Below are 11,262 nucleotides of genomic sequence, written 5' to 3'. Positions count from 1 at the left end.
CTATCCTGGTGTTTTTAGCAACGCGGGTGCGTCTCTATTTGAGACATGGGCCATATGGTCTCTGCCCTCAAGTGAACAGTCTTATGCTTGGTGGCAGTGGGCATGAAGAAGAAAGGGCTAGCTGGGCACGGTGGCTCACGCCTGTAATCCCAGCACTTTGGGAGACTGAGGCGGGTAGATCACTTGAGGTCAGGAGTTCAAAACCAGCCTGGCTAATGGTGAAACCCCGTCTCTACTAAAAAATAATTAAAAAAAAAAAAAAAGTTAGCCGGGCATGGTGGTGCGTGCCTGTAATCCCAGCTAATTGGGAGGCTGAGGCAGAAGAATCGCTTGAATCTGGAAGCAGAGGCTGCAATGAGCCAAGATTGTACCACCGCACTCCAATCTGGGCAACAGAGCAAGACTCTGTCTCAAAAAAAAGAGAAAAGGGCTTATTCAAGTGCCGGAGTTTTCTATTTCTTGATTTGTCTGAATTTTAATTTTCCCATGAGGTATTTCTGAAGGAGAGCTCAAGAGGATTGGATTCTTAGAGGAAACGATGAAATGGACTGTATGAACAGTGACTGTAGGGCTGCTCGGGCTGCGAGGAAACAGATAGAAATTGGAAGTGGGAAAGTGGATAACTAAGAAACGGACCTGAGTCAGGGCCCAGGACGCAGTCACCCAGGGAAGCCTGAGCACTGCTGGCAGTGGGAGGTGGGGATCACTTCTGCCTTCCCTTTTTGTGAGAATGTATCATGAATTACTTGTGATTTAAAGAAAAAAAAACAACCGAATGAAATCTTGTAATGTTAGGTGTTTGAATTTAAAATGTTGGAACAGAAACTCGGGGCACAGGTAAGAGAGCAGGATCTCTAGTGACAAACTTGAACATCATCAGAATTTAGTGGCTTTGGTTTTTGCAGAAGGAAGATTCACTTGTCCACTACAGAAGGGCAGGAATTTTAAAAGTCCCTGAGGCTAACAAAAATTTCTACATGTGAAGGGAGGTGTGGAAAAATGGTAAACTACTTCCCAGAACTAGGGTCTAATTATTAATAATCTTTGTAGTCAGAGATTCGGAAACAAAATTATTTCCTGAAGAAGCAGATTGGGGTCCTGTGTGAATGCGGGAAGATCAGCTGAGCGGCACCCACACATTCCTCATGCATGTCAAGTGGACAAGCCAGCTCAAATCCGCAGACATTTTTGCACAAAACCTCCCACTGCCTGCTAAAACATATTCACGACGCACCAGATTCCCCACCAAATCACTTTTTGGCATCTACTTCCAACCTTCCCTCATCTCCTATGTCCTTACTCTGAAAAATAAAATAATACACATACTGGACAAATCTTTTAAAAAGGAAGAAATGTTTAATAACTCCTGGAGAGATAAAATGCCAATGTTTAGGCCTATTTATGAATTAGAAGCTTCCAAATGGACATGGAGTAAAGAAGTGTCAGGTTTTTAAAGTAAGGGTTGAAACTTGGTTTGCCAAAGCTTTCAGGGTGAAATCAAGATAATCAAGTACTTTACGCCACCACATCCATGCCTAAAACATGCCCAAGCTTGAGGTCCTCAGACTATGAACAGGTGCACAGCTGGGATGCTTTCAAGCTCCCGGACAGAACCGCCTAGCTGAGCGCTGCAGGGAGGAACGCTGCTGCCACATAGACTAGTCGGACTCATCAGAGAAATAAAGCATTTACAGTCAGCGCTTTAAAATACACCTTTTGGCACTTGGCAATTTTCCAGAAAGTGCAGAAGAAAAAGTCCGAGCCTTCTGGGAGTGTCTGAAGTTGCAGGGAAAACCGCCAAGCCTCGCGTGGAGCCACCACTGTCACTTGCCCCTTTTCTGTCTTTGTGCTGCCATCTAGAGAGGAAAGGAAAACATGTGTTGTGTCCTGGTGAGGAGAAACAGTCACCTGAAATCCCAAGCACCATCTGCAGCTCCTAGAACAGAACGCAAGGCTGGCGGGTTTAGTCCTGAGGGCAGCTGAGCATTTTTGCTTCTAAGAGATGACCTCAGATACAAGAAGGGGCTCCTATCGTGGCCAGCCTCCGAGATCTCATTCTAGGGTTCATAGCAGGCTCCTGGAGAGCACACCAAGAAGTATATTTTCTTTAAATATTCAAAGGCAGGGAAATATAATGTTGGGGTGGCCCAAACTTATGGGATGGGCACCATCTTATAGGAAAAAAAGTAAAATACAAGAAATGCATGAAAATAATGTTCGGAGATGAGTACTTCTTAAACCATTTTTCTTTTCTTTTTTTTTTTTTTAAGAGGCAGTTCCTTTTATAAAAAGCAGGAAGCCTTATGTGGACTCCAATGTATAAAAAATAGATAAGCAGATACTTGTTGCTGATAGAAGTAATAGCACCTCATGTCCCTGTGAAGAATGTACTGAACAAGTTTAATTACTACAAGTTGGTTTTTATTGAGTGCAAAGTTAAAAATAACTTATTTTGGAGCTATATGTTACCAAAAAAATGTACATGGAAATTAAATTCCTATGCCAGAATGTGGGTAAGAAGGAAGCAAGGCCTTCTCTGACCACTCACTCCCCAGAACTCAGTGCCCTGCCTGGTCAGCTTTTTCCATAGGTCCTGGCACTACTTGAGATATCATCTGTCTACTCACTCTAGAATGGAAATTCTTGAGGGCAGTTATTTTTGCCTGCCATGTTGATATCTGCATTTCTACCATCTAGAAAATGTCTAGCACACAGGAGGTGCTCAGTACATGCTCTTAAAGGAACAAATAAATCTAAGTTAATTCCTTAGCTTCTTTTGCTTGTTTATGTAAGAACTAACAACATGTCTAACTTTAATTTCATATGCATTCTGAATCAAACATGTGTAAAGTAACAATTCTTTTAAAGTCCATGAAGAAGCTCTGATTTCTCTGTAAATTTCATTTGGTGCCATCCCCCATTTCAAATAGTCTTGATTAGCCTGAGACTATCAAAATAACATTTATTAATGAAAGTACAGTAAATGCTAAAACACTGACATCTGAATTAAAGATTTGACATGCAAATGTACCAGCTAAGTAGAAGCTTTACTTAAATTCTGGCTTGCCACCATTGAGGATAAATTGACCTGCAGAATTCATTATGAATAAAGCAAGAAGATGTAGCAGAATAAATGTGATTTTTTTTTCCTTTCTTAAAGTAAAATTTGCAATGAAAACAGATTACTTAAGGCTAAATGGTCATAAGCTACATAGACAATGGTATGAATAGGAACCTTGGGTAAACAAAAGGAATGAGGCCTAGGCTTGGGCACCTAGGCTCGGCCACCTACTGTCTGTATGACCTCACATGAACCATCAATAAACAGGAATACCACCTCCTTCCAGTCTAGCTCGGAGGGTTGTTGTAAAGATTAATTTATTTTATTTTACTTTTTTAAGAGACAGGGTCTTGCTCTGCCACCCAAGCTGATTAATTTATTTTATTTTACTTTTTTAAGAGACAGGGTCTTGCTCTGCCACCCAAGCTGAAGTAGAGTGCTACAGTCATAGCCCACTGTAACCCTGAATTCCTGGGCTCAAGCAATTCTCCTTCCTTAGCCTCCCAAGTAGCTAGAATTACAGGTGTGTGCCACCACATCTGGCCAATTTTTTATTTTTTAAAATATATATATTTTTTTATTCTTTAAAGTTTTATTATGAGATTGCAGCAATTCGGTTCCATTCTCAGGCTTCACTTCTTTTTTTTTTTTTTTTTTTAATTTGTTTATTATTATTATACTTTAAGTTGTAGGGTACATGTGCATAACGTGCAGGTTTGTTACATATGTATACTTGTGCCATGTTGGTGTGCTGCACCCATCAACTCGTCATTTACATCAGGTATAACTCCCAGTGCAATCCCTCCCCCCTCCCCCCTCCCCATGATAGGCCCCAGTGTATGATGTTCCCCTTCCCGAGTCCAAGTGATCTCATTGTTCAGTTCCCACCTATGAGTGAGAACATGAGGTGTTTGTTTTTCTGTTCTTGTGATAGTTTGCTAAGAATGATGGTTTCCAGCTGCATCCATGTCCCTACAAAGGACACAAACTCATCCTTTTTTATGGCTGCATAGTATTCCATGGTGTATATGTGCCACATTTTCTTAATCCCATCTGTCACTGATGGACATTTGGGTTGATTCCAAGTCTTTGCTATTGTGAATAGTGCTGCAATAAACATACGTGTGCATGTGTCTTTATAGCAGCATAATTTATAATCCTTTGGGTATATACCCAGTAATGGGATGGCTGGGTCATATGGTACATCTAGTTCTAGGTCCTTGAGGAATCGCCATACTGTTTTCCATAATGGTTGAACTAGTTTACAATCCCACCAACAGTGTAAAAGTGTTCCTATTTCTCCACATCCTCTCCAGCACCTGTTGTTTCCTGACTTTTTAATGATTGCCATTCTAACTGGTGTGAGATGGTATCTCATTGTGGTTTTGATTTGCATTTCTCTGATGGCCAGTGATGATGAGCATTTTTTCATGTGTCTGTTGGCTGTATGAATGTCTTCTTTTGAGAAATGTCTGTTCATTCCTTTGCCCACTTTTTGATGGGGTTGTTTGTTTTTTTCTTGTAAATTTGTTTGAGTTCTTTGTACGTTCTGGATATTAGCCCTTTGTCAGATGAGTAGATTGCAAAAATTTTCTCCCATTCTGTAGGTTGCCTGTTCACTCTGATGGTAGTTTCTTTTGCTGTGCAGAAGCTCTTTAGTTTAATGAGATCCCATTTGTCAATTTTGGCTTTTGCTGCTGTTGCTTTTGGTGTTTTAGACATGAAGTCTTTGCCCATGCCTATGTCCTGAATGGTACTACCTAGGTTTTCCTCTAGGATTTTTATGGTATTAGGTCTAACATTTAAGTCTCTAATCCATCTTGAATTAATTTTCGTATAAGGAGTAAGGAAAGGATCCAGTTTCAGCTTTCTACTTATGGCTAGCCAATTATCCCAGCACCATTTATTAAATAGGGAATCCTTTCCCCATTTCTTGTTTCTCTCAGGTTTGTCAAAGATCAGATGGCTGTAGATGTGTGGTATTATTTCTGAGGACTCTGTTCTGTTCCATTGGTCTATATCTCTGTTTTGGTACCAGTACCATGCTGTTTTGGTGACTGTAGCCTTGTAGTATAGTTTGAAGTCAGGTAGGGTGATGCCTCCAGCTTTGTTCTTTTGACTTAGGATTGTCTTGGAGATGCGGGCTCTTTTTTGGTTCCATATGAACTTTAAAGCAGTTTTTTCCAATTCTGTGAAGAAGCTCATTGGTAGCTTGATGGGAATGGCATTGAATCTATAAATTACCTTGGGCAGTATGGCCATTTTCACGATATTGATTCTTCCTATCCATGAGCATGGTATGTTCTTCCATTTGTTTGTGTCCTCTTTTATTTCACTGAGCAGTGGTTTGTAGTTCTCCTTGAAGAGGTCCTTTACATCCCTTGTAAGTTGGATTCCTAGGTATTTTATTCTCTTTGAAGCAATTGTGAATGGAAGTTCATTCCTGATTTGGCTCTCTGTTTGTGTGTTACTGGTGTATAAGAATGCTTGTGATTTTTGCACATTAATTTTGTATCCTGAGACTTTGCTGAAGTTGCTTATCAGCTTAAGGAGATTTTGGGCTGAGACAATGGGGTTTTCTAAATAAACAATCATGTCATCTGCAAACAGGGACAATTTGACTTCTTCTTTTCCTAACTGAATCCCCTTGATTTCTTTCTCTTGCCTGATTGCCCTAGCCAGAACTTCCAACACTATGTTGAATAGGAGTGGTGAGAGAGGGCATCCCTGTCTTGTGCCAGTTTTCAAAGGGAATTTTTCCAGTTTTTGCCCATTCAGTATGATATTGGCTATGGGTTTGTCATAAATAGCTCTTATTATTTTGAGGTACGTTCCATCAATACCGAATTTCTTGAGCGTTTTTAGCATGAAGGGCTGTTGAATTTTGTCAAAAGCCTTTTCTGCATCTATTGAGATAATCATGTGGTTCTTGTCTTTGGTTCTGTTTATATGCTGGATTATGTTTATTGATTTGCGAATGTTGAACCAGCCTTGCATCCCAGGGATGAAGCCCACTTGATCATGGTGGATAAGCTTTTTGATGTGTTGCTGAATCCGGTTTGCCAGTATTTTATTGAGGATTTTTGCATCGATGTTCATCAGGGATATTGGTCTAAAATTCTCTTTTTTTGTTGTGTCTCTGCCAGGCTTTGGTATCAGGATGATGTTGGCCTCATAAAATGAGTTAGGGAGGATTCCCTCTTTTTCTATTGTTTGGAATAATTTCAGAAGGAATGGTACCAGCTCCTCCTTGTACCTCTGGTAGAATTTGGCTGTGAATCCATCTGGCCCTGGACTTTTTTTGGTTGGTAGGCTATTAATTATTGCCTCAATTTCAGAGCCTGCTATTGGTCTATTCAGGGATTCAACTTCTTCCTGGTTTAGTCTTGGAAGAGTATAAGTGTCCAGGAAATTATCCATTTCTTCTAGATTTTCCAGTTTATTTGCATAGAGGTGTTTATAGTATTCTCTGATGGTAGTTTGTATTTCTGTGGGGTCGGTGGTGATATCCCCTTTATCATTTTTTATTGCGTCAATTTGATTCTTCTCTCTTTTCTTCTTTATTAGTCTTGCTAGCGGTCTGTCAATTTTGTTGATCTTTTCAAAAAACCAACTCCTGGATTCATTGATTTTTTGGAGGGTTTTTTGTGTTTCTATCTCCTTCAGTTCTGCTCTGATCTTAGTTATTTCTTGCCTTCTGCTAGCTTTTGAATATGTTTGCTCTTGCTTCTCTAGTTCTTTTAACTGCGATGTTAGTGTGTCAATTTTAGATCTTTCCTGCTTTCTCTTGTGGGCATTTAGTGCTATAAATTTCCCTCTACACACTACTTTAAATGTGTCCCAGAGATTCTGGTATGTTGTATCTTTGTTCTCATTGGTTTCAAAGAACATCTTTATTTCTGCCTTCATTTCGTTATGTACCCAGTAGTCATTCAGGAGCAGGTTGTTCAGTTTCCATGTAGTTGAGCAGTTTTGATTGAGTTTCTTAGTCCTGAGTTCTAGTTTGATTGCACTGTGGTCTGAGAGACAGTTTGTTACAATTTCTGTTCTTGTACATTTGCTGAGGAGTGCTTTACTTCCAATTATGTGGTCAATTTTGGAATAAGTGCGATGTGGTGCTGAGAAGAATGTATATTCTGTTGATTTGGGGTGGAGAGTTCTATAGATGTCTATTAGGTCTGCTTGCTGCAGAGATGAGTTCAATTCCTGGATATCCTTGTTAACTTTCTGTCTCGTTGATCTGTCTAATGTTGACAGTGGAGTGTTGAAGTCTCCCATTATTATTGTATGGGAGTCTAAGTCTCTTTGTAAGTCTCTAAGGACTTGCTTTATGAATCTGGGTGCTCCTGTATTGGGTGCATATATATTTAGGATAGTTAGCTCTTCCTGTTGAATTGATCCCTTTACCATTATGTAATGGCCTTCTTTGTCTCTTTTGATCTTTGATGGTTTAAAGTCTGTTTTATCAGAGACTAGTATTGCAACCCCCGCTTTTTTTTGTTCTCCATTTGCTTGGTAAATCTTCCTCCATCCCTTTATTTTGAGCCTATGTATGTCTCTACATGTGAGATGGGTCTCCTGAATACAGCAGAGTGATGGGTCTTGACTCTTTATCCAGTTTGCCAGTCTGTGTCTTTTAATTGGAGCACTTAGTCCATTTACATTTAAGGTTAATATTGTTATGTGTGAACTTGATCCTGCCATTATGATATTAACTGGTTATTTTGCTCGTTAGTTGATGCAGTTTCTTCCTAGCCTTGATAGTCTTTACATTTTGGCATGTTTTTGCAATGGCTGGTACCGGTTGTTCCTTTCCATGTTTAGTGCTTCCTTCAGGGTCTCTTGTAAGGCAGGCCTAGTGGTGACAAAATCTCTAAGCATTTGCATATCTGTAAAGGATTTTATTTCTCCTTCACTTATGAAACTTAGTCTGGCTGGATATGAAATTCTGGGTTTAAAATTCTTTTCTTTAAGAATGTTGAATATTGGCCCCCACTCTCTTCTGGCTTGTAGAGTTTCTGCCGAGAGATCTGCTGTTAGTCTGATGGGCTTCCCTTTGTGGGTAACCCGACCTTTCTCTCTGGCTGTCCTTAAGATTTTTTCCTTCATTTCAACTTTGGTGAATCTGGCAATTATGTGTCTTGGAGTTGCTCTTCTCGAGGAGTATCTTTGTGGCGTTCTCTGTATTTCCTGGATTTGAATGTTGGCCTGCCCTACTAGGTTGGGGAAATTCTCCTGGATGATATCCTGAAGAGTGTTTTCCAACTTGGTTCCATTTTCCCCCTCACTTTCAGGCACCCCAATCAGACGTAGATTTGGTCTTTTTACATAATCCCATACTTCTTGCAGGCTTTGTTCATTTCTTTTTCTTCTTTTTTCTTTTGGTTTCTCTTCTCGCTTCATTTCATTCATTTGATCCTCAATCGCTGACATTCTTTCTTCCAGTTGATCGAGTTGGTTACTGAAGCTTGTGCATTTGTCACGTATTTCTCGTGTCATGGTTTTCATCTCTTTCATTTCATTTATGACCTTCTCTGCATTAATTACTCTAGTCATCAATTCTTCCACTTTTTTTTCAAGATTTTTAGTTTCTTTGCGCTGGGTACGTAATTCCTCCTTTAGCTCTGAGAAGTTTGATGGACTGAAGCCTTCTTCTCTCATCTCGTCGAAGTCATTCTCCGTCCAGCTTTGATCCGTTGCTGGCGATGAGCTGCGCTCCTTTGCCGGGGGAGATGCGCTCTTATTATTTGAATTTCCAGCTTTTCTGCCCTGCTTTTTCCCCATCTTTGTGGTTTTATCTGCCTCTGGTCTTTGATGATGGTGATGTACTGATGGGGTTTTTGTGTAGGTGTCCTTCCTGTTTGATAGTTTTCCTTGTAACAGTCAGGACCCTCAGCTGTAGGTCTGTTGGAGATTGCTTGAGGTCCACTCCAGACCCTGTTTGCCTGGGTATCAGCAGCAGAGGCTGCAGAAGATAGAATATTGCTGAACCGCGAGTGTACCTGTCTGATTCTTGCTTTGGAGGCTTCCTCTCAGGGGTGTACTCCACCCTGTGAGGTGTGGGGTGTCAGACTGCCCCTAGTGGGGGATGTCTCCTAGTTAGGCTACTCAGGGGTCAGGGACCCACTTGAGCAGGCAGTCTGTCCCTTCTCAGATCTCAACCTCCGTGTTGGGAGATCCACTGCTCTCTTCAAAGCTGTCAGACAGAGTCGTTTGCATCTGCAGAGCTTTCTGCTGCGTTTGTTATTGTTTACTGTGCCCTGTCCCCAGAGGTGGAGTCTACAGAGACAGGCAGGTTTCCTTGAGCTGCTATGAGCTCCACCCATTTCGAGCTTCCCAGCAGCTTTGTTTACCTACTTAAGCCTCAGCAATGGCGGGCGCCCCTCCCCCAGCCTGGCTGCTGCCTTGCCGGTAGATCACAGACTGCTGTGCTAGCAATGAGGGAGGCTCCGTGGGTGTGGGACCCTCCCGGCCAGGTGTGGGATATGATCTCCTGGTGTGCCTGTTTGCTTAAAGCGCAGTATTGGGGTGGGAGTTACCCGATTTTCCAGGTGTTGTGTGTCTCAGTTCCCCTGGCTAGGAAAAGGGATTCCCTTTCCCCTTGCGCTTCCCAGGTGAGGCAATGCCTTGCCCTGCTTCAGCTCTCGCTGGTCGGGCTGCAGCAGCTGACCAGCACCAATCCTCCGGCACTCCCCAGTGACATGAACCCAGTACCTCAGTTGAAAATGCAGAAATCACCGGTCTTCTGTGTCGCTCGCGCTGGGAGTTGGAGACTGGAGCTGTTCCTATTCGGCCATCTTGCTCCGCCCCCCTTTTTAAAATATTTTTGTAGAAACAGAGTCTTGCTATGTTGTCCAGGCTGGACTTGAACTTCTGGCCTCAGCTTCCAGCAGTACTGGGATTACAGAAGTGAGTGACTGTGCCCAGCTAATATTAATTTAAATACTGATAAATGATTGCTGTGAGAACTGTAAAAATACTATGAAACATAGGGAGGAGTCCTTTTGGTCAGTCTAATGGCTCTGAGGAATATGTAAACCTCAGGACTGTGTAATCTCAGAGTGTATACCAAGGTGTAAAAATCAAATCATTTCTTCTGATTATTCAGATGAGGACAAAGCCCATAAACATTTTCTAAGCACACTTGGAAAACACCCTCCCACTTGTTTCTCTAGACTTGGAGCTCTTTGTCTTCCAAGAGATCAGACTATGACATAGCTAACTCCCAAGACTGCCAAATTTTGGATTAGTCCTAGAGAAAGGGGTGTTTGGGAGAAAATATGTAATACAAGGCAGATAGTCAAGTTAGATTAGCTTTAAGAACAGAGAAAGTCAACTCCTAAACTATGTGAAAAGGCTGTCTTTCATATCTGGTGAAGAGCTGATGGTCTAGAATGTAACAGCGTCAAAGTTAGGGCCCCTGGGGAAAGGGAATTTGATGTGGTGGAGTCTGGATGTGAGAGGTCCTGAATTCAAGTTCTGGCTCAGTTATTCATTAGCTGTGTGATGTTGGACAAACGAGCTGACCTTCCCTTTTTCAACTGCAAAACAAGAGAAATAATACCCTTTGTGCCATATGGCTCCTGGAAAGATTAAACACATAAATTCATGTCAAAGGTGCTTTAAAAAAATCACAAAGCACTTTGCCAGTCTTTGTTATTACTTTCCAACAATTGTGTTCTTTGTATATCTTTCTATTGCAAAGTGAAATAATCTTTGGAAAATGAAGAAAAGAAATATACATATACATGTATCATGGACACCCCAAATCCCAGCATGAGCATTTTGTTGTATTTTCTTCCAGACTTTCTTCCAGCAAAACACACAAGCTAGTTCATCTAAAGAGTTTAGGGGAGTGCCTAGTATATGGTAAACACTGCATGAAAGCGAACTCTAAAAGCACTTTCCTCCTAGGTATAAAGGAAATGCGGCTCCCCAGGCACCAGTGACTGGAGGGAAAGACATAAAAAATCTTGATGATGTAGTCCCATCTCATGCTGAGAGGTGACTGGGGCCCAGCGATACCAGTGACTTCCTCCACGCCTCATAGAATTGAGGCGGAACTGAGACTACAACCAGGACCAATCCTGCCACGTTGTATTAATTAGTCTGTTTAGTACTGAAACATGGTTAATGTGAAGTCCTTTTTTCACTTTATCTGTGTTTTTAAAGATTAAGATATCTGTTTACTGTTGTCAGAA

The 11,262-nt window shown here is 41.3% G+C and overlaps 1 protein-coding gene across 1 annotated transcript in view; it reads right to left on the bottom strand.

Annotated features, from left to right (window-relative positions):
- Positions 1-1,336: 1,336 nt before the first annotated feature.
- Positions 1,337-11,262, bottom strand: part of RNASEH2B (ribonuclease H2 subunit B) — a 78,641-nt gene continuing 68,715 nt past the window's right edge. Inside the window, exon 10 of the mRNA XM_007960435.3 lies at positions 1,337-1,856. Within this exon, the coding sequence (XP_007958626.2) occupies positions 1,824-1,856 (33 nt within the window). The 3' untranslated portion in view covers positions 1,337-1,823. The remainder of the gene's footprint in view (positions 1,857-11,262) is intronic.

Source organism: Chlorocebus sabaeus, chromosome 3 (assembly GCF_047675955.1).
Source record: "Chlorocebus sabaeus isolate Y175 chromosome 3, mChlSab1.0.hap1, whole genome shotgun sequence".
Classification (NCBI taxonomy): domain Eukaryota; kingdom Metazoa; phylum Chordata; class Mammalia; order Primates; family Cercopithecidae; genus Chlorocebus; species Chlorocebus sabaeus.
The sequence above is the reverse complement of the archived record's forward strand: the minus strand, read 5'-3'. Positions and strand labels throughout refer to the sequence as shown.